This window comes from Poecilia latipinna, unplaced genomic scaffold (genome assembly GCF_001443285.1).
Source record: "Poecilia latipinna isolate Pla-1442-1.1 unplaced genomic scaffold, P_latipinna-1.0 Scaffold1245, whole genome shotgun sequence".
Lineage (NCBI taxonomy): Eukaryota > Metazoa > Chordata > Actinopteri > Cyprinodontiformes > Poeciliidae > Poecilia > Poecilia latipinna.
In genome coordinates this window covers 123015-145869 of record NW_015113861.1, presented here as the reverse complement: position 1 = coordinate 145869, position 22855 = coordinate 123015, and the positions used below count along the sequence as shown (strand labels likewise).

At 40.1% G+C, this 22855-nt stretch overlaps 3 protein-coding genes and 1 long non-coding RNA gene across 10 annotated transcripts in view; 2 read left to right on the top strand and 2 right to left on the bottom strand.

The window, feature by feature from the left end:
• The window catches only part of LOC106960947 (fibulin-1-like), a 16031-nt gene extending 11825 nt beyond the window's left edge, over nt 1-4206 (bottom strand). For 2 of the 4 annotated variants that reach the window (XM_015054352.1, XM_015054354.1), the window contains exons 1-7: nt 4087-4206; nt 3898-4003; nt 2617-2752; nt 2363-2510; nt 1759-1818; nt 1084-1173; nt 470-601 (exon numbers count right to left, since the gene is read on the bottom strand). In XM_015054352.1, coding sequence (XP_014909838.1) covers nt 470-601; nt 1084-1173; nt 1759-1818; nt 2363-2510; nt 2617-2752; nt 3898-4003; nt 4087-4141 — 727 coding nt within the window. In that variant the 5' untranslated portion in view covers nt 4142-4206. The remainder of the gene's footprint in view (nt 1-469; nt 602-1083; nt 1174-1758; nt 1819-2362; nt 2511-2616; nt 2753-3897; nt 4004-4086) is intronic. The other 2 variants (XM_015054355.1, XM_015054353.1) reach the window with 2 other exon arrangements.
• A 1735-nt stretch (nt 4207-5941) lies between these two features.
• trim24 (tripartite motif containing 24) lies at nt 5942-17369 on the bottom strand. Of its 2 annotated transcripts, none has more exons than XM_015054334.1 (19): nt 16676-17369; nt 15727-15845; nt 15441-15588; nt 14493-14625; nt 14213-14329; nt 12523-12637; nt 12295-12441; nt 11753-11867; nt 10874-11016; nt 10547-10765; nt 9902-10015; nt 9674-9824; nt 9537-9594; nt 9337-9457; nt 8952-9244; nt 8101-8212; nt 7880-7954; nt 7229-7384; nt 5942-7112 (listed from the first exon to the last, which is right to left on the bottom strand). In XM_015054334.1, the coding sequence occupies exons 1-19, from the start codon at nt 16920-16922 to the stop codon at nt 6594-6596; spliced, it is 3102 nt and encodes a 1033-aa protein (XP_014909820.1). In that variant the 5' UTR covers nt 16923-17369; the 3' UTR covers nt 5942-6593. The 2 variants fall into 2 exon arrangements, with proteins under 2 accessions (XP_014909820.1, XP_014909819.1); XM_015054333.1 differs by having other exon boundaries at nt 10547-10792; nt 16676-17368.
• LOC106960936 (uncharacterized) overlaps nt 16034-22855 on the top strand; it is a 13095-nt gene continuing 6273 nt past the window's right edge. The window contains exon 1 of the long non-coding RNA XR_001427668.1: nt 16034-16066. This is a non-coding gene — a long non-coding RNA (uncharacterized LOC106960936). The remainder of the gene's footprint in view (nt 16067-22855) is intronic.
• Nucleotides 18037-22855, top strand: part of LOC106960935 (3-oxo-5-beta-steroid 4-dehydrogenase-like) — an 8808-nt gene continuing 3989 nt past the window's right edge. Inside the window, exons 1-7 of one of the 3 annotated variants that reach the window (XM_015054342.1) lie at nt 18037-18275; nt 19211-19445; nt 19531-19698; nt 19830-19946; nt 20054-20131; nt 20305-20427; nt 22613-22722. In XM_015054342.1, coding sequence (XP_014909828.1) covers nt 19353-19445; nt 19531-19698; nt 19830-19946; nt 20054-20131; nt 20305-20427; nt 22613-22722 — 689 coding nt within the window. In that variant the 5' untranslated portion in view covers nt 18037-18275; nt 19211-19352. Of the gene's footprint in view, nt 18276-19048; nt 19122-19210; nt 19446-19530; nt 19699-19829; nt 19947-20053; nt 20132-20304; nt 20428-22612; nt 22723-22855 lie in introns of those variants that run through there. The other 2 variants (XM_015054341.1, XM_015054343.1) reach the window with 2 other exon arrangements.

Here is a 22855-nt window from a genome sequence, read left to right as displayed (position 1 = left end):
TGTGCGCCCCCCCCCCCCACACGCTAATTTTTAAAAAAAAAAAAAAAAAAAAAAAAAAAATATATATATATATATATATATATATATATATATATATATATATCGTATATAAAATATATAGAAATTGTGGTGTTCCAGACGCAGAAAAGAATGAACCTCTAGATTTAAGATTGTTAACACACTTTTGGTATGATTATACTCCTATGTATTGGAGGCTGTTTGTTTGTAATGTGAAGATAAAAGCAATATAATTAATCGCCATTGGTGGCGCTGTTGCTGTGCACAAGAGATGTGAGCTGGACCTGTAAAGAAGAAGACGAAGTTCCCCGTTCGAAAATAAACGTTGCCACGTGCTACCTCCAGTTATCTGCTTGAATATTATTTTTATTTGACCTAGTGTATCATACACAACAGAAATCTTGCTATTTTTAATTCTTCCACGAAGACTTTAATCTACGAGGCTGCTTACCTTTGCAAGCGATGTCGTCTGTGATTGTGAATCCCGGGTGGCAGCTGAGCTGACAGTGAAACGACCCGTCTGTGTTCACGCAAACCTGCTCGGCGCTGCAGTTGTGGCGGTCGGCGAGACACTCATTAATATCTGAGGAGACGAACGTCAGGAATCTAATCAGGACTTTAGCGAAAGGCTCAAAGACGAGCGAAAAACAAACAAAACCCAAACAGAAACGGCGTAAAAACCCTTTCGTTTGCATTACGAAAAAACAAAGCAAAGCAAACAAACTTGAAGTAACTTACAAGTGACTTTTCAAGAAGATCTAGGAGTTTGTTTAAAGTCCATGACATTGACGAAAAAGTACCAGCTGTGAGTGAAATTACTTGTCAGTGGAACAAAATATTTTAACGAAAAATCCCTTTTTCCACTGGCAGATTATTTCACTTATATCCAGTACATTTTCCATTGGCATAAAAAAAAGTGCCTATATATTGCTCAAAAGTTACTTGTGAGTTAGTTTTGTCTTACTTCTAGCATACTAAGTATTCGCACAAGAAACTAGACCAAAGGTACTTGGTAAGATTTTGTGTTTTACGGCTCTCGACTTTTGTGCGTTTAAGATGACTTACCCTCACACGTCACTCCGTCCCTTTGCAGTCGGAAGCCGTCGTTGCAGACGCATCTTCCGTTACCTACACACAGCTGAGAGCAGTTAAGCTCTGAAACGGGAGAAATGTGTCAAGAGATACACACACACCACTTTATGTGTCGTTTAAAGACCCCGTTTCACAGTTCAGACCACAACAAGCAATTTATTTTTTTCCTTACAGTTTCCTAAAATGTTTATCTGATAACTGGCTTTTGGAATTAGGTATTTTTAGTATTCAGGGCATGACTTTCTGATTTCTGATCTGATCAAAAATTATGTTTTAAAATAATAATTAAAAAAAGCAATTGTTGTAGTACCTAAAGGGCAACAGTTGACTTTAAAAAAGCTCTGAATAGAAAAGCAAGAGCAATTGCCGGTGAGACATTCAATCGACCCCACTATCCCCAACAACGAGAGGAACTGATAACGTCAGTTTCTTTGATTGCTTCAAATTGAAACAAAGAAGGACTTTGATTTTGTTGGGCTTTTTTCTAAGTTTGTGTTTAATTTAAAGACCTGGCAAGGACTGAGTGTCTTATTTTATCCCAATACATGTGACTTTAAAATCTAAGAAATAGAATGGAACCATAAAGAGACTACGACTGCAACCAAAACAATAGCAGAAGAAAAATAAAATAAACCGAAGGTGCCAAACCTCTGCAGGTATTTGGTTCGTCTGGAGGCCTGGAGATCAACACTTTAAGCTCTTCTTGTCCTGAGACAAAAACATGAGTAAAATGAAGAAAAAAAAAGTCGTATTGAATGTCAAAGGATATAGAGCACAGACTCATAATGAATGAGTGTTACCTTTGTTGACAAAATAGAAGGAATGAACTTACCAAGTAATTATTTTCTTCTCGCACTTGAAATAAAATTTAAAAAAACTTACAAGTCACTTTTCAGCAACATATAGGGACATCTTAACTAAATCAATGAGAAAAATCTCTTGTTTCACTTATAGCTAGCATGTTTTAATCAGTACTAAGGAATATTTTTACTTAAAACACGCTCCTGTATCTTGCTAAAAAGTTATTTGTAACTTAGTTTTGTCTTATTTCAAGTATATTAACATATTTGCACTAGAAACTACACCAAAATTAATTTTATGTTTTTGCAGTGTGACAGTGGATTGTGTTCAAACACCCAATGTTTGTTGATGTCGAAACCCTACTGTTGCACAGCCAGACGGTGACGTAAGATAATACCGATAAGCGGCGAATAATCAGCGCCTGCAGCACAAGATTGCTTTGACCTTTCACCTTTAGCAGACGGAGTGATGTCCTTGGGTTTCTGACAGCAGACTTTAGCCGCATTAGAACATTGCTTGTCCAGCTGCAGGTCCTGAAAGTCACAGCCGAAGCCCATGCTGTCTGTTTTCAAACCCATTGTGCAGCAGTCGCAGCATGACTAAGCAAGAGAAGGAAGTTTAAGGAAACAAAACGTGTGTTTAAGAGAACAAAGTGTGTGTTTTCCAACATGCCGCTTGTGTTGGGAGGCGTGGAGGAGAGCACACCTGTGAAATTTGCGCTTCCCAGTTGGATCCTGTGAAGAGGGGCCGCTCGCAGACCCCGTGACCACGGGCCACCTTAATGCCAGTGTCACAGGCTCGCTCTCTCGCTAAAGCGCGACAGCAGTGCTCTTGGGCAATGCTGAGAAATATAGAGTTAAATGTGAGACTGCAGTTTAAAAAAGTAAAGCACAACGTCAAGTAAAACACTATTTTAGTCATTTCCTTCTGTGCAGGAAGTGAGGAGCTTCTGGTGGCTGAAAATCAGAGTAACTAACCATTACGTAAGAGGCAGTAAAAAGGATTTCTTTTAAATAACAAATATGGTATAAAGGAGGACAAAATAATAAAATCACAGCCAGAAGTTAGGAGTCTTACAACAGTAGTACAGCTCACTGCTATGGGAAGTTAGAAAAGAAGTCAACTGTATTCAACTTAGCTTGGCTCTGGGAGTAAAATCAGACAGAAGCTAATCATTAATGCTAACTATTGGCAACACAAGCTAATGCTGAATATTTTATGTGTTCCAAATAGAGACAGTACAGTGCTTTTCATAACACCAATTCAAGGACATGCAAAAGGTCAGAAGGACAAAGTAGTTTTCACATCCCACTTCTATGTGCTTTACATGTGCAGCAGCCATATTGAATATTGGACTCAGGATTGAGAGGCTTCCTACTTTCCAAGAAGGAATCACCGTCTTGGTGTATTTCCAATAAGGAATTTGGCAAATACAACTTCCAAACTGAACACAACCTAAACAACCTGTATTTTTTTTTTTTACCATCTTGTCTTATTGTTGGAGATAGTTATAATATCCCATTGATGACTGATGATTTCAAAACTGGCATCCAAGTTGTAACTTCTGATTAGATTTAAGGGTATTTTGAGCCTGGACTGCATTTGGCCGTTTTAGTTTACAATCTTTTATGTCCGGGGATTATCCTGCATGAAATTCAGGTTTGTTCAAATCCAATTCAGCTATGAAAGCTAAAGAATAAACCACACATACCACAATAAACCTCACAGCAAATATTTAATCATCGTATGAAATTATGTAGAACCTCCTGTCGGCAGCCCTTGAAGCAGTCCTCTTAGTTTTGCTTTGTTATATTAAAAGCAATCACAATGCACACGCATACACAACAGACCAGGGCCCTTTGGGGACATGCTCACTAGAGGCCTCTTGGGACCTACACTAGGAGATTCAATATGCATTCCTGAAGGTATGCTTTGCTTTTTCCAGCAATCCCTTTACGTCACAAGAAGCGTCCAGGTGTTTCTTACCTGCAAATGTGGGAGCTGAAACGTGGAAGCGCCGTGCAGTCTTGCTTCCTCAGGGCTATCACCCTTCCAGCCTCACAGCACTCATGCACAGAAGTAAACATGCTCTCTATAAAGCAGGAATGACGATGACTGTAAAGGTTTTAATGCGGTACGAAATTTAAAGTTGCCGACTCTAATTTGCTTCCTTACCAATCCCCGTCAAAGCCGCGCAGAGGGAAAGTAAAATTACAATCCCGTGCGCCATCAGGCCCAGTTTGAACCCAGCCAGCGCCCGGTGGATGAGCCGATATTTAGAGTCGGACAATTATCCTGAAGGTGGCGAGAGACGAGCCTGAAGCGTCGCGGAGCGGGCCTGTACGGCGGAGTGGGAGGGCTCCACGGAGCTGCTGCCATGATTAAAACACGGCCGATAATAAGTGTGTCAAAGACGTCACCAGCGAGATAACCTGAAACCAGCAACAATAACATCACAGTGCCTTCCAAAAGTATTCATAACACTAACTCACTCATTCATGTCACACTTTCGACCGTTTTGATGGGATTTTTAAGTGAAACGACTAAGTTAGTCAAAAATTGACAAATCTACGGAAGCCCGTTTCCACCAGCTGAAAGAAAAAAATCGATTAAAACATATCACCTCTTAAATTTGAGAAACAAAACCATAATTTCTACTTCCAAAGTCACCATTTTATTATGACTTTCAGTCATAATAATGCAACACAATGTCATAAGTCTGGCTTTTAAAGTTAGAATTTTGACCTCAATATCGTTGAAATTGGTCTAAATTATGAGATTGTCATTATTTCGAATTCACAATAATTCGACACCGTGTCATAAATAATTATTTTAAAGGTGAAATTACGACTATAAATGTGTCGTAATGATAACATTTTAAAACATGTACTGAAATTGCTAATGGTATGTTTATGTATTTTAACACAGATTTCACCAATAGCACAATACCGTCATCATTTCCATGTGAACAGGTAAATAAAAAAAAGCTTCGTTTACCTCTTTTGCTATAAATGTGTAATGCTCCATTTCAGCAACATATTCCACAACTCTTCATATTGTTCTTTTAAACCCATAAAAAATATTGCAAATATAAAACTTTGACTTTCAGTTGTATGTAGGCTTTATTTCGATAGGACCAAGTGCAGAAAAGTGTCTGCAGTATAAAGGTTGCTGCAGTTTGTCAAGTGACATCATCCGAAAATAAATCTTAAAGGGAAATGAACAAACGCCAAATTTTGATAGCAAAAATAATTCACTATCAAATTATTAACATCATTATATGCTATTGCTAGTTCTGTGCCCTGGATTATCCGCTCATACACTGAACATATTTAGAAACCGAGACAAAAATGAAGATGGTACATATGAATTTGTGATGCAAAAGTCAGTTGTACGTCATGTAATCTGGTTTTATTACAAATATTATAAACTCAGGAAGTCTTTTTATGCTCAACATTGATTTTGTTGTAGATTAATGGCATCACGTAGCGACCTTTAGCAGTAAGGTGGCCGTGTAAACCTTTGCTCTCTAAACGACTCCGCTTTCATACATGAGCCAAAATTTATTTTGCTGGCGGTGAGCAGTCTCTCCATCTAATCAAAATGAAGCAATCAAGGTCAAAAGTCGGAAAACTCTGACTGAGGCATTGAATATCAGATCTCTTAAGTTGGGAGCGATAACAGTCGAGCAAACAACATCTAGGATTGCTGCAAGTTTGGGAAACTGGCAGCACAGAGTGAAGGGAAACAACCAATCAGCTTTTTTCCCCCAATTTTGTTCAGCTCTAAGGTAACTTTTTTTATATAACAAAATCAAAAGAGACCCAATAATTATTTAATATAAATGTAACCGATGCCATTTTCAGATTTTTACTTTGGCTAGATATGAAACAAAAGTTTTTTCATCCTCTTGTTAACAAAAAAAAATAAAAACCTGAATCAATTCATTTCTTCTTGAAGGGTTTCGTCCCAGTCATTGAACGCACTTAAATAAAGTTTGAATTGTTCTAAAAAAAAAAAACATTCATAATGAGAGATTATGCTCCTCCAATGAAAGCGCCTGTTTAGCTCTTCACCAGCAACAAACATTGCTGGTAAACACAAATGGCAACAAATGTTGCCATTTGTGTTTATATATATGTATATTGTACATATGCCACATTGTACAAAAATCTACAGTATTTAGCCATCCTATACTTGTGCTTTAATACTATAAATAAAAATAAAATACTACCGCAGAAGAGTTAATCTTGAACCAAAATGGCTAGAATGCATGGGTTATTGATATCAAGAGCATATTTCATGCATTGAAAGTCCAAATTTGGCGTTTTTTTTTCCTACTTCAGAAACTGTGCTTTCATTATTAAGACGTATTTACAGTAATTCATAACTTAAGCGCGATCCACAGAGAAGCTCACGTGTGTGTGGCTTTTCACAGTCGTCGTACATAAGAAAGAAACAAAGAGCTTGTTTACTGTCTTTCTTGTGCACCAACAGCATAAACCGCCGTTAAGAGTCTGTCCCACGCAGCAGTGGCGGCAGCGACTCTGCTTCAAACTTTATAACTGCTTGGAGTTATAAAAAAGGATCTAATTGCATCTAATGGCGGCTAACGCCACGGCCATGACTCTGGAAGACTTCTCTGGTCTCTGATCTATCCTCCTGGAATCTGGGGAGTCTGTCTATCCCTGTTGCTCCGAGGCTGGATTCTCCGAAGTGTCCGGTGTGTCCTCGGCTTCGCCTGCAGGCAGCTGAGCCTTCTCGTCCTCGCCGCCATCTTTAGGTTCCATGTCAGAAGCTGGGCAGCTTTCCGCCTGCTTACCGTCGATGCTCTCATCTGGCTTCGCCTCTTCTGCAGGAGGAACGCCTCCCTCTATGTCTGCAGTCGCTTCCTCTGTCTCCTTTTGAGTCATTTCGCTGCTTTCCTCCAGGTTCTCGCTCTCTGCCGGAGCCATCGGCTCTTCCTTAGGAACCATTCCGCCGTCTGTGTCTCCTGCAGGGCTTTGTGGTTTCTTGTCATCCGCTGCGGCGGCGCTTTGCTCCATCGGCTGCTCCTCCTCTTCTTCGATCTCGTCCTCTAAAGGAGGGATCATCTGCTCCTCTCTCCCCCCTGGGAAGACCTTGTCTGGGTAGACGAGCTTCAGCTGCTCCTCGAAGTAATCCTCCAGGTACAAGCCGGCACTCCCAATCTCGGATGTCGCCTTGGAAAAGGTAGAGGGCAACTTTAAGGTTGACGGAAGAAAAAAAAAAAAAAAAAAACACGAGACCGGAAGTAACATTACATTTTTTGCAACAGAGGACTGGAAGGGAGACCCACCTTGTAGTACTTGGCACAGTTGAAAAATATGAGCCTGACGTCGGAAACGAACTCCTCCGGGCTTCCGTAGCACTCGTCCTCCTTTGACTGCAGTTTTTTCTTCACCATCGTCAAATCCATCGGCGTCTTTATTAGCTCCTTGTACCGCCGAGTTTCCTAAAAAAGAAGCACATCTCAGGTCTGCTGCACTTGAATGGATGAACAAAAGGTGGGACGAATGGTTAGACGGACAGACAGATGAAGGGTTGGCTGGATGAACTAATGGATAAATGAAGGGTTAACTGGAAGGATGGAGAGTTGATTGGTTGGACAAATGAAAATCGCCCTAACATAAATATAACTAACATAATAAATAAGACCTGATGTAGTAAATAGAAAAAAATGACAGACAGAAAGATGGTTGGTTAGATGGAAAAACAAATGGATTAACAAACAAACAAATGGACGGATGGTTGGTAGTTTGGTTGGACAAATGGATGAATGGACAAACATCTACCCATGGTTGGTTGGACAGTTGGATGAACAGATGAATCAATGAAAGGTTGACTGGACAGAATGACCGCGATTTCTCATAATGTAGACAGAATCCGTTCGTTCACAAACAATAATTAGTACAAATAAACTGCATGAATATCGACTGCGGCGGGTTACCGATGGAGACGCAGGGTGCTGGAAGTCTGTGCTGAAGTCGTTACTGAACAAGCGTAGCAGCAGCCGCTCGCATTTCTAGAATCAGGAAAAACATCACAGTCAAGAGACACTCCTTTATTTATCCTAAAAGAGTATATTCTTCATTAATGTATTGATAGGAAGAAGTGAGCAGCAGTGTTAAAATAGAGTGAAAATGGAAGTAGTAGAGGGTTTAAAAATACCCTTTTGTCCACGGAGGAGAAGTTTTCAGAGCCCGGCCCGCTGCCTCTGTCACAGTCGTACTCCATCTCTGGTGACTCTGGGTCCCGGCAGAACGAGCAAAACCACTCACCACTGAAGAGAAGGAAAGGCACAGAAAGATCATAGATGCTAAAAAGCGTGCTGCAAACGGAGTGTGCTCAAACAAGGAGTCTTTCACCACAAAAATAACTAACACATTTTTACTGATGTTTCAATGGAATTACGATTGTTTTCAGTTGCTGGATGAACGCAGAAAAACAACCAGACACCAACACCTTTTGCAAAATGCAAAAGCTTTTATGCCAACATGAGACGTTTTTTCTGATGTATTGAAATTAATGTATTTTTGTATCACAAAATAACCAGATGTCTCTAGTGGAGGAAACCACAAAGAAGACGACACAAAGTAGTTGGATGATGATGCCGCAGCTTGTTTTTCAATTACTTATTGAAAATATTCAAGTGTGATTTTAATTGCGTTTCTTATTTAATGGAAACACCCCTATTGCAAAATTGTGCTTTTTGACATTAGCGGACAAAGTTTTGCGCACATTTGCAATGGGAACGCAGCTATTGATGCTCTCCTATTTAACAAAGAAACTTTTGAGTGTCTACAAAATATACAAATCTGGTACAGATTTACCCTTAAACTATCTCAGTGGAGTGGAATAGAAAAAAAAAAAGCAGCACTTTTCAAATTTTTATAAGCAAAAACTTTTCAAAACCATATGAAAATTGTTGGTCAGATTGCTGACGTGTTCAACTGCGACATAGCTAAAGGTGACGGTTCATAAAAAAGTTTGATTCTTATAAAAGCCGATCTGTGTCTCACCTCGGCGACTCATTCAGAGCCGGAATGTGGCAGGAGAGGTGGAAAACTTTGGGGCACTTGTCACAGCAGAGCAGCTCCCCGCCGTTCTGACACACAGCGCACCAGTCCTCGTTGGGGTCGTCCTCTGGCTCCGGCTTCTTTTGTGGGTCCGGCTGCGACTGGGTCTGATTGCACTGGTCGACGGAGGTGGACGCCGGGGCCGTGGACGCCACCAGTCCCTTTGGCGTCGGCCGGGGCTTCGACTGAGCGCCGGTGCTGCTGTCTGGGAGGCTCGACCCGCCGCTGGATTGCACCTGTGGACGGCAACAACAAAAAGAATACGTCGTCAGCACGGCTGGGGGTGGAATTGCGTCTGGATTTGAAAGAACCGGACCACTTTGCTTACAAAACGAACTTCGTCCTCGTCCTCGGGTTCGTCCTTGATGACGATTACGGGCCCCGGAGACATCCTCCTCCTCCGCTTCGGCGCGGGGGCCGACGGAGGCGCTGACCTCCAGGACGTCGACCTTCAGAGTGAAAATTGAAGATGCACTAAGATTCTGAGTTCTGCTCAGAAAACGCCTGATGAGTCCAACGCTTTCTTACCCCGCGGTTCTGTCAGAAGAGGACGGCTTCACCAGCGGCGAGTTCTGCCCTCCGTGACCTGAAAGCGGCGTTTAAACAATTGGATGTCACATAAAAATAAATAACTTGAGATAAAGTTGGCAAACAAAAGCACAAACCTGTCACATGAGCAAACGAGCTGCTGCTTTTTTCTGAGCTTCCGGCTGCCATCCCCAAACCCATGTTGGGTTTGGGGATGGAGATGCTGACGGTGGGGACAGGCAGACCTGCTTCACTCCTCCTTAGGACGGACGACTCCGGCATGCATCTCTGAGGGACAAATTTTTATTTTAGTGAAGCCTGAATTAATACTTTTCACGTTCATGTTGGATTTTCCTGTTACCAACCTGGTGCAGAGCGGCCTGGGGAGCAGACAGAGGCTGCGAGAAGCGGGGAGCGCCCTGCGATATGTCGATGGGTTTAGGGGGGAACGCGTTGCTGTGGATTAGTTCTCGTAGAGACTAGAAGAAACGCACAAGAAAAAAAAAGGAGTTTATCCTCTATATGATACGACTCCTTTTTTTAATACCTCATTAAGTAAGAAAGAGGTTGAAAGACATAAACACTGACTCATTTACAAATGCAGAAATGAGACATTTTAAAGGTATCACATGATAACTTTAAGTAATTCACCTACTGATAGTGACACTATAATCATCACTATGTCATAGTTTATATGGGCTGCTAAATGTGTCATTTTTACTTTGGAGAAAAGAAATAGATAAGATAAGGAAATGACACAAAATGTACTTCATTGAAGTACTGTACTTATGATAAATTTCCTATCGTAAGAACTAAAAATTGCCACTTTTCAGATTTTTTTTTTACTCGTCAAACAACTTTGAAATCAACGCATCATTTCCCTTCTGCTTCACAATTATGCATCACCTTCTAAAGGCTGCTTGTTTTCACACTGACAAATTTGAAAACTTCTTCAAGGGGCATGAATAATTTCGGGAGAAACTGTACAAATGTACATCCACCAAAATTACCTGTGACGCTCCGTAGCCTGGGCTCTGAATCATGGACGCCGTAGGGCTCCTGGGGTTTGGATGGCTGTTCCCGTACCTGCGTCCAGGCTGCACTAAGCTGGGGGGAGCTTGGGAGGGAGAAGACCCCCCATGGATGGGTCTGGTAGGTGGAGGAGGGCCTGGAGGAGCTGAGAGCCTGACATTTTGATACCAGGACCAGTGGTTAGGAGGGGGCTGCCTCTGAGGATGGTGGGAGAGCTTGTCAACCTTGGACAAGGTGGTGATTCAACAGGTTAGCCTCTAGTGAAAATCTAGCATTTAAAATGAATAAAACAAAATTAATGTTACCTGCATTTGGAGCTGAGCTAGAGTGCTCTGTCGCTGCTGTGCTGCTGCGAGGGAAAGACCCCCGGTCGGGGCCTCGGGTCTGGGACCCTGCTGATGGTTAGGGATGGGTGGCCTCCCCGGACATCGCTCGACCACCAGCGAACCTGCAAGGAAACGACGACGAGGAGGAGGAGAAATTACCAACATGTTTCTATAACAGCTGCAGAGGAACACACATTCGGTTCTTTATTTCCGTTTCCATTCTGTTGGAATATAGGTTTTTCTCTCTACCGTCTCCAAGTGCAAAGGAAGGAATATTTCCCTTCTATAATACCAAAAGTAAATGTGTAAATAATTTATCACTTTTATCAGGCTTTGGATAATTATGTGAGAATAAAACACTTCAAAGATAAAAAAAAGGTGTGATAAATGAATGAAGAATTATTTATTTTACTTTAATTTTTTTCTAGTTTTATATATATAAAAAACACAACTGAAGAGTGAGAGGTGTGATGAAAATGATCTTAATCCAGTTTAAAAATTGCTACAGAATTCAAAACAACTTCTTCTGTGATGCATTTTCCTTTAAATCTGTTTGGTTCCCAAAAGCTCAGAAATAAAAAAGAGTAGTTGAAAAACAATAACAAAAAAACAGCCATCATGTAGGTCAGATAAGATTAACACACTCTGACACACATAGAAAAAAGAACAAAATGTCTTGTAAACTAGATCTGGATGCATCCATGAGAAAACCCCCCAGATAAAAACGTGAATTGACCTCACAAAGAACTGAATGTGATGACATGTAAACTTACATTCCTGTTTAGTTTTTTGTAACTTTAAGTCTCTGCTACTAAGACAGAAAAAAACAAAAACAAAAAAAACTAAAACAAGACATACCGAGGTCTACGTTTGAGGCCCAGAAGCCCGACCGGCACTGGAAGCGAACCGAGCTCTGCGGGACGATGGACGGGTTGTAGCTCGTTCTCATCAGGTAGTGGATCTGATAGAGGATCTGAGAGGCAGAGAGACAAGGATGTTAAAAACTAGAGATCAGGCATGACGGAGAGTTTTCTGCTGCAGCCCACAACTCTGAACGAGCATCTAAAACAACCCAAAGGTCCAGCACAATCCAATCAGTGTTCAACAAGACAAAAGGAAAAAAACTAAACATCTAAATTCAGGGTGATTTATCTCATTCCCTCCACTAAATAAATGTTCCAGGTTAAAACTAATTTGCAACTGATTAATGGCTACAGTATACAGAATCTGAAAAAACACTGAAAGAACAACACACTCAAAACAGTCATTCATCCAAAACTGTACAAATAATTGCATTTAAGATGGAAACATGTTTTTTCCTGTACATCTGCCTCAATGGGCATAGTTTTTGCTTCACCTAGTTCAAAATCTGTAAAATAGCCTATTAACAGAAACAATACCAGTCTCTTGCAGTACAGCAGAGCCGTTCCGCTGTGACTCGCCGTCGCCCACTTGGTGAAGCTGATCACGTGATCCAGCTGCCTCGTCAGGGCGTTGATGTCGTCCTGCTGCTTCTTCAGAGCCAAATCGTGGTCCTTAGTAAGCGCCTGAGGGCGAGAGCGGCGTTCACTGAAACGTCACCAGAGGACGTCTGGTGGAAGAGGCTCAAAAGGGAAGCGCAAACACACCTCGAGCTGGTTTATCAGGATCTTTCCCTTCCTGTTGATCTCCATGATCAGGTTACAGATGGACTTCTTTATTTCGTTTGTCACAGCTTTCCGGTTTTCCTCCACTTGCTGCAGTCTGTGGAAGTTGAGACGGAGAGGGAATTTGGCGTTGTGAATCCAAATTGACTCCTTGTGATTATTAACTAGGACTAAAACTGTCAGCTATTCAGGTAACACTTTATTTGAAGGAGGGTGAATAGGACTGACATGACACTGTCATAAACATGACATATCACCTGTCATGAACATGAATAAATCTTCATGAATATTTATGACTGTTGTCATAAAGCGTCATTCGGTAAATCATGACTTTTAATACAAAGTTGACATTATTAAAAATGTCTTTGTTATGACAACTTGACATTACCCAAGACGTCGTCGTCATGACAACTTGACATTACCCAAGACGTCGTCGTCGTGACAACTTGACATTAAGCAAGACATTATAACTTATGAATGTAATAACAGGTGAATTTTAAAATGTTATCCTTATAAGACAGCATTAACAAGTCATGAACATTTTCAGCTACCTCAAGTAAAGTGGACCACACTTACTTGAGGTGACTGGAAATGTTCATGACTCTGTCATTAAAGCGATAGAGTAATGGCACTCAATGACATCTTCAGTACTAGTTTACTGTGATACACTTTAACAGAGGAGGATAATGTCACAATTATAATGGTCTCATGACAGCAAAAGGTATGTGTAAGAACAAGTGACTTGTTAATGCTGTCACACAAGGATAATATTTTAAAATTCACCTATTTCATTCATGACAAGTTTTAATATCTTGCTTAATGTCAAGTTGTCATGACAATGACGTTGTCTTGGGTAATGTCACGTTGTCATAACGAAGGCATTTTTGGCGAGGTTAATGTCAAGTTGACATTTTTAATAATGTCAACTTTGCATTAAAAGTCATGATTTACCGAATGACGCTTTATGACAACAGTCATAAATATTCATGAAGATTTATTCATGATCATGACAGTGTCATGTCAGTCTTATTCACCCCCCTTCAAATAAAGTGTTACCGCTGTTTAAAATCAAATAAGTGAAATAAGAATAAGTGGATACTTTAAATGACTACTGTGGTCTCAAAATTATTCAACTCTTTTCTGCTTCCTTGAGGAAGAAGAAAGGCAAGATAGAACAACAGCAAGCAGACATTTAGACTGGTTTTGTTTCACCACTTCACATCAAACAATCCCAAAACCTCTTTGGCTAATTCATACATTTGTGACAAAATTGGAGCCTATTTTTCTTCGGCTTTTGGCTCAGTAGTTCTGTATGAGTTACTTCTACGCTTAATATGTATTTTACTAAAACCTGTCAGTTGTCAACAGCTTCCTCTTTCTCTCACATCTTCCTTTTCTGAACTTCAGCAACCTTTAAAAGCAGAATTCAGTCTAAAAATTAAACTTATCTTGCATAGTTTGGTTATTTAAAAAAATAAAAAATAATTTAGAACTTTGTGAAAAACCCAAATTTGCTGCTAGAGGTGATGTCTAACTGCTGATAGGGATTAAATTCAAGTCAAAGAAATTCCAACTGTAGCAACATTACAAACATTTTGTAACCAAAGCCCAGTGAATCAGAATGAATCCTTTTAAAGATGCGTTTGAAACCAGCCGTGTTGCAGAACTTTACCCGGAGTTGATACAGCTCGACACTTCTTCAATGGCTTTTCTCTTTTCCTGCAACTGCAGCGTCATGGTTTCCAAATACTGCTTATGGTTCCTGTACGCATCCTCCAAGAACTGGTAGCTAGACACAAAAAGAAAACAACAGCATGAGTGTAGGACTTTTTCTTTTTTTTTTTTTAAATATCTGTCATGATTAGTCCTGTTCGGTTTGTATATATCGCCGCATCCCACGTGCAAAACAAATCAGCTCTTTTGCTAAATCATCAGCAGGAACGCAATGTTACTTGTGGTCCTTGTGTTTGAGGAGCTGGCAGTCTCGACACGTGAGCCGGTCGCACGTCTCGCAGAACAGCTTCAGCGGCTCCTGCTTGTGAACGTCGCAGAAGACGGGCTTCTGCGTGGAAACGCCTAGGGCCTCTGCGCAGGAGGAGAGCACAGGAGGATCCGTTCATGAGAAACATGAAGCCTGAACATTTACATTTCTTTCTTCTATCCAATTACTAATCTGTTAATCAAAACAATAGTAATCGACATCAGTAGTGAGAGTAAGTCAGTAAGAAAAGGCCGAGCTTTTCATATCTTATTGGAAGTAGATGAGTACTTAAAAAAAGCTGTTTTTTGCATGTTTGGCAATAAAATGTTTACTTTTGTTCTTTAAAAAGGGAAATGAATTATTTATTTGCACGTTTTATGCATTTCTTAAGCTTTAATAAAAATACTGCAGAATTTGCCAATTTATTTTATCCGACTAATCGTCAGAACGATAAATTACTTAAATAATCATTATTTTAGTAGATTGGAGAGAAGAAAACCAGCAACTATTTAATCAAACTTGGATAAATTACAACCAGCTACACACAGAGAAACAAAATGTCTCTTACCAGCAGATAAATATCACACTTTTAGATCTACTCAAATGCACAATTTGAGTAGTTGTGCATTTGTGCACAACAATTTGAATAATTGTGCACTGCTTGGTTTGAAACCGAGCCGACTGGACAGTAGCATATCATAAAATGAAAGTAATCGCAATCTAATCAATATCAAAATATAAAAAAAGGAATACTGTGCTTGCTTGTTTTGCTTATGTCTCCCAGCTGTTGCTCCATATTGACATTAACCAGTCCAAAAAAAACAAAAAAAAAAAAAAACAGACAGTGCATTCATTCATAAAAAGAGCAAACGTCAAGAAGGATGAAGGACACAAATGATGCGATGCGTCTGCGCCCCACCTGGAGACATCTCCTCCTTCTGGCGTATGGTGTGGTCTCGGGTGAACTTCACCCTCTGGTGAGCCTCGATGCACGTCAAGCACAGGAACTCCACACACTCCACGCAGTAGCCCGTCGCCTCGGTGTTGTCGTCGCAGCTCATGCATACCTGGCAGAAGCAGAGGGACGCAGAGAAAAAAGAAAACAAAAGATGAGCAGGAAAGGCGCAGAATTTACAACAATTTTTTTTTTTTTTACGAGATGATCCGCTCAGACAAGAGCGGGGGAGGGGGCTGTGAGGCAGAACCTGGCTGGTTTTCTCCACTGTGCTGCTGGGCACCTCAGCGGAGTCCTTGACAAAGAAGTTGTCCAACACGTCGACCTCCCAGCATTCCTGTCCGCACACCGGACACCGAATGGAACCAACTATAGCAGGAAGCACATATTATTGTATTATTGGGTTTATTTAACCAGCAATACTACTGTAAATATTTATGTCACAATATTTTCTGGTGCTATTGTGATAACGATAAAGATGATAATTGTGATAACGATAAAGATGATAATATATATAAGGTTTATTACAGTGGTTTTTTTTGCCTGTGACTGAATGGAACAGCATTCACTGCACCACAAACACACACACTGTTCTTTAAAAACATTCTCATTTAAGATAAGCTTCTTCAGGATGCCACTTTTTTTTTTAAGTGTTTTTTATATGCATAAACTGAACACAGTAACTGCATTCATCATGTTTTTGGATTTACTGATACTTATCGATGCTCTCGTTGAAAAATCAGTGTAGAAAACAGCAGCATTTGCGATCACACTGTCAGTTTAGTTTTTTATTAACTCTCAATAATTTATCATCAAGATAAATCAAAACACATTTTCGACAATAAATGATAAACGATACAATAAATGCTCACCCCTACATCAGAGTGAGGCGGTATGATCTGAGGTCCTAAAATTATTCAGAAATGGCAAAATCATCAGCCTCCACATACTCAAAACTTATTTTTACAACTTTACATTAATGCACCACTTTCTATCCATCACATCCAATTTGTTACTGCAGTTTGGAGTAAAACCGCACGAGTAATAATTTGATTTTCAATGAAATACTGATATTACATATTGTGTATTGTTATTTTGGCTTTAAAGTCAGGCAGATTAATGGACATATCTTGTCATAACACGTAGTTAAAGGGTGATAAAACTGAGCTCCGTCTCTGTGGGTGAGTGAATATTATCACCTGGACCGTGCGGGTCCCGCCTCGGCTCGGCGCTTCTCAACGGGGGAGGCAGGCACCTCCGGCAGAAGGAGTGCAAACACGGCAGCAGTTTGGGCTCCCTGTTGTGGAAACTCAGCTTGCAGATGGGACATGTGTCCATGAGCCCGAAGGCGCCCAACTGTTTCACCTTCTCTTCCCCTGCGGGCAAACTTTCAGCCTCGTTCTCCACGATGATGACGAGGTCGTCGTTATCGACACTTTCATCCATTTCTGTCACGTCACGATAACTCCAGCCGGTTAATCAATGCAGCTAGCCCTTCGCCTAGCATCGAAAAGATAGCCTTTTGTTTCACTCATTTGGATTAAAAGAGTAAGATAACATTGCATACAGCGGCATTTTCAATCCTGAGTGAATTAATTGAAATAGTAAATCATAAAATAAAAAGGAAACAACACGAATTAGCTTATTGCAGCTCGTTTGTAAAGCTAAATTAGCAATGTAGCTTACTTCAAACGCATAAACGTTAGACAAAAACACTATTTCCACTTTGTGGCGGTTATTTTTTTTAACTGCAAAACAAAGAATCCAGTAGTCCCATATGTACGGAAAATAGGTTAGACGCAAGATATTTTCGGCTCACACGTCCATTAGGGATCGGCTAGCCTCCGTGCTTTCTTTTTTTTTCCTCAAAACACTGGCGATGCGTCTTTAGTGGCCGAGTCGGATTGACATACCGGCTCTTCGGGGTGAACGATGAAAGCCGGTGTTCGTTGGATTCTTAAGGGCTTAGACCACATGAGTGGTCTGAAACATTTCCTTTGAAGTTTATAATTACTTGCTTAGAAAGGTTCTAATAGTAAATACACACTAATAAAAGGGTGTGAAACGACGAAAGAGCTCTTTCAGTGAAGCCATTTGATTCGGATCCCCAAAACTATCCGTAATTCCCATCACACCAAAACCACAGTACTTGAATCATACGGCGCAGCTGGATTTTGCAGCTACGGTGTCCCACTAAGGACAAACTATGCATTAAAGTCAATAGCTTTAAATTAATCAATCTCCTACACACGTATATGCGGAGTATAGGCGAAGCTGGGTAATCGGCGAAATAGATGAGAGACCGAAAAAAACAGATTAAAGGAAAGAAAGCATTAGTACAGAAGGCTGCCAAATGTGAAAGACTCACAGACATATTTTCCAACAAACTATATAATGTTAGGTTTAATTTAAGTACAATATTAATCATGACGCTTATAGTACATTATACCAGGGGTGCCCAAAATCGGTCCTCGAGGGCCGGCATCCTGCATGTTTTAGTTCTCTCCCTAGTGATAGTAACAACCTCCTCAGCAAGTCAATGTTCTCCTTAGACCTTCTAACGAGCCATAATTTGATGCAGGTGTGCTCAACCAGGGAGAGAACTAAAACGTGCAGGATACCGGCCGTCGAGGACCGACCTTGGGCACCCCTGCATTATGCTATGCTAGCTAGGCAAAGATAATTAGGTCTCTGAATCACTAACACCATGTTCAACTTAAAACAGTAAGGTGGGCCTAAAAAAAATCACTTATATATATATGCCTGGCATTCATATGCTTATCTGCATTCTAAGCAGAGGTGGGTAGTAACTTATTACTTTACTAAGTTAATTGAGCAAGTTTCTGGACAAGCTTTGTTCTGCTCTTAGTTTCTCTCTGCGAATTCTCCTGACATTTGAAGGTGATAAAGATACAATAACCTGTATATTGTCAATAGTTTTTGAAATATATATATATATATTTGGAGAAGTGTTTTTTTTTTCTAGTGTGGTTTTATATTTTGTAATTGTTTTTACATTTTTGTTTTTAAAAATATTTGTCTGTGAAATACAAAACTTTCCATATAACTTTATACTTTATGTTCTTCTGCCATCATGTATGAATTTTAAATGAGATGCTCTGATCAGTTATTCAGAAATTGAGTAGCATTTCAAATTGTTCCTTGAACAACATGAAAAATATACTGAAGTAGTGCTACTCTATTTTATGGATACTACATTCTGACCCTAATGTATTTTTCAGAGTTTTGCATACTTTAAAATGTCGACATTTTTTAAAATCATTTTATTGTATTTGAATGCATTAAAATCGACGCTATGTACCAGTTACATTTTCTAATAAAAGTTTTATGATAATGTCTCTTATTTATATACAATTCTAGCAGAATAGAACATTTTATAATTACTTCTACCTTGGTAGTCCTTAATGTAATTAATACAGGTCAAGTTTGAGCTTTGACGAACGTAAAAACTGAGCTGAAAATAAACAAATTGTCGGTTGGTTTATGTCAGCAAACGGACCTCCAACGTCCGCAAGCGCTGTTGAGCGGACGTTAATTTCATTTAATTTCTCTTCATTTTAATTTCGTCGTTTCATTCATTTCATTTCGTTTTGACCCTCGGCGAACGTTCGTGGCAAGAATCAGGTGACTGAACGTTCAGTGCGAGCATGGCTCGTCCCGTTTGCTTAGGCAATGTGTCAGATACGTGAGCTTTATCAAGTCTGTTTGTGCAGGGGAGGCTGGCCGCTTTGTCTGGGAGGAGTTATTTGCCTGATCTTAAGAGGAGAAAAACTACTCTGCAGTTGGTGTGATTGGCACACCATTGTTGAAGGCTGTAGCTCTACATACAGTGTTCAGGAAAACCTTTGATCAAATATGGCACTGACACCCAAAAACCACTCAGTTCCTTTGAGTGATGGAAACAGCATACCTTTGATTGGACTGGGCACCTATTCGAATCCTCAAAACGTAAGATTGTTATGTTATCCGACAGTTTAGCACCGTGATGTTTCCTTTAAGATTGTGTACTCATGGAGAATACATTTATTGACAGACTCCCAAAGGAACCGCCTTGGCAGCTGTCAAACGGGCCATCGAGGTAGGATACAGACACATTGATGGAGCCTTGATCTACTGCAATGAGGATGAGGTGGGTCAAGCAATCCGAGAGAAAATTGCAGATGGGACTGTAAAGAGAGAGGACATCTTCTACTGTGGAAAGGTTTGGCTGTTTTCCACATTTTCCACCTTCAGGATAATGTTCATGGTCACAGATATTACCTATACTGAACAACTAACACCCTTTTTGTTATTTGTTGTTTTTTTTGGGGGGGTCGCACTGATTTTTCATAGTTGTGGAACACATTCCATCCTCCTGAGTTGGTACGACCTACTTTGGAGAAAACCCTGGAGGAATTACAGCTGGATTATGTGGACCTGTACATTATAGAAATGCCCACTGCTTTCAGGGTTCGGAACATGTTTTGTGATATGTATAGGGTCAAAAATCTTATTTTTGAGTTTTTTGTTTTGTTTTGCTTTTTTACCAAATTGAAAGTTTCTGTTAATGTTTGAAGCCAGGAGATACGTTCTACCCACAAGATGAGAATGGGAAGTGCGCTTATCACAAGACAGACCTTTGTGCTACATGGGAGGTGAGAAATCCTTGTCATCTATTTCATTCATACGTATGGTCCAAATTTGAGACTGTAAAAGACAATAGTTTATAGCAGTTACAAGACAGAGATCCAAGGTCAAAGTAAGAAGCTTGTCATCAGGATTTATGATCTTTGTTTCTATAAAAATGTTTATTTTATGTCTTGAACAGGCTATGGAAGCTTGTAAGGACGCTGGGCTGGCAAAGTCAATCGGCGTATCCAACTTCAACAAGCGCCAGCTGGAGCTGATCCTCAACAAACCTGGGCTGAAACATAAACCAGTCACAAACCAGGTACTCCATCATAGCACTGATAAAAATAGATTGAAATTTTTGAAGATGGGAAGCAGGGGCGATTCTAGGATATCATCTTTAGGGATGCTTAGCCCCCAGCAGGGCTAAGACCCATGAGAAGAAATTTGTTGGTGCAGTTTTCTAAATCTAACTGCATATTTACATATATTCACAAACATTAATGAGAGACAAGCATCTGTGGAGTGACACAGTCCTAGTGTGGTCTGCTCCCCTGGAAATTTAAATAATATCTACTCAAAACTATGCATTTCCACTCATTTGAAGAACATTTTTACTAAATTCATAGGATTAATAAACCTAAAACCAGTTTATTATCAAGGTAAGAAGGTCAGGTTAATGATTGATTTTCACAAGTCGTTGACCTGACCTTTATTTGAAAATCATACTTAGAAATTGCACTACCCTTATTTTTACCTGAACATTATGTGGGTGCTGGCCTTTTTCCTTTAAACAAGAATGAATGTCCTTCTATGGAAAAGTGAAAATTATGAGTGAGTTTTACTATTTCAGTTCACAGTTCACGAAGTGGACCCATCACAGTTTCAGTATAAAACACCTTTCTTTTCACAGACAAAGAAACAGCCTGACGCTGACATTCTGCACTGTTCTTTAGTTGTACCTTATTTAAGTGACTCCAGAGAGGTTTGGGAAATTAATTACAAAACACAACAGTCAATCAATCAATCAATCAAATTTTATTTGTATAGCACATTTCAGCAGCAAGGCATTTCAAAGTGCTTTACATAATTAAAATAAAAACAGCATGTGAGAAAGAGATTTAAAAAGCATAATTAAAACGTAAACAGTGAGAAAGAGAAATAAAAAGCTGTAGAACTTTAGTTGTCACTAATCAAACTTAAAAAAAGGGCAACAAGAGTAATTAACAAGGCAAAGGACCAGCCCCTGCACCCACACACATTTCTATCAATACCCCTGCTGCTGCCCCCCCTCTGCCCCCTCAGAGTCCTTCAACCCCATGCGAGTCTCCTTCCTTTCTCTCCTACTCTGTGATCCTCCCTCCACTCTTCAGCAAGCCTCCTCTACGGTAAACATCACCCCTGAAGATGTTAGAAGACACCCGGTGAGACTCCACCCTGGAAAGCTTGTGACATCCAGCTCTGTGGAGTCCTCCAGCATATCTTCAACATGAGCCAGCATCTACAGAGGGTCCCCTGTGATGTCGAAAACACCCCGCATTGTTCCGCTGCCGAAGACACAGCGTCCTTGTGACTCCAAGGATTATATGTGGCGCTGACCCTGGAGTCTTATCCTGGAGCAGCTCTGGCCTCTGGTCCAACCACGTCCTACCAGCCCAAACTTGGAGCTTAGGAAGCCATTATCTTCCTGCTCAACTGTGTATACACTCACCTGAACTAGCCGGCAAGCACAGTGAGAACAATGTTGTTTTGGCTTCTCCAGTGCATTCAACATCATCCGTTCAACTCTAATGGATGAGAAGCTGATGGTGATGCAGGTGCATCTTCTCCTTGTGTCCTGGATTGTGGACTATCTGACTGGCAGACCACAGTTTGTTCGCTTGCGACACTGTGTGTCAGAAACACAAGGACTCCACAAGGAACTGTCCCTTCATCTTCACCCTCTATAAAACCAACTTCAGCTTTTGCACTGTGTCCGCCTGTCGTCCATCTGTCCAATGCATAAATAGGTAAATAAAATCAGTAATAAACAGTGATCACCCATACTTAACTATAGAGTGAACTGTTACAAATGGACAAGCACATATTCAACCATTACAAATGCCAGGTACTACACCTCTGCATACTGCCGGCTGTTCTAATAAGACATAAAGCAAATAAGGAAACAAACTTGTTTCTGAAGATACAAAGGATTAAATAAATGTGTACCATATAGAACACTAAATATTGGTAAGTCAGTACGATTTTATTATAAACACCCCTCATATGTGATGGATAACATTGTAAATAAATAACTAACCAGTAGATAGCCATTAATTAAGCTTTAAACAGTTTACAATCCATTATTAAGCAGTTATAGTGCATTACTAAAAAGTAGAGGCAGTACATTTCTCCAATATAAATACTTGAGTGTCAATATGTGGACAGTCTAATACCAGGGTTACTAAATAAAGCATTTTCTAATTTCCAAACTAAATTTTTATTTATTTATTTATTTTTAAACACAGGTTGAATGTCACCCGTATTTCACCCAGCCAAAGTTGCGTGAATACTGTCAGGAGAAGAACATTGTGATTGTTGGTTACAGCCCACTTGGGACAAATAGGGATCCATCGTGGTGAGAACTTTTTTTTTTATTATTGTTTATAATAGTGAATAATGCATTGTTCTGTTTACAAAAAAAAAAAAAAAAAAAAAAAAACCCCCCCCAAAAAATTTTAAATTAAAAAAAAAATTTTATTTTAAAAAAG

Bases quoted from the DNA above. Each gene is read 5' to 3' on its own strand.
- trim24 (XM_015054333.1), bottom strand. From the start codon at position 16,922: ATGGATGAAAGTGTCGATAACGACGACCTCGTCATCATCGTGGAGAAC. The intron at 12,442-12,522 runs GTGTGTTTGCGC...TCTCGCCCTCAG, and splicing joins TCCTGATAAACCAGCTCGAG to GCGCTTACTAAGGACCACGA. The intron at 10,793-10,873 runs GTAACATTAATT...ACCTTGTCCAAG, and splicing joins TAGCTCAGCTCCAAATGCAG to GTTGACAAGCTCTCCCACCA.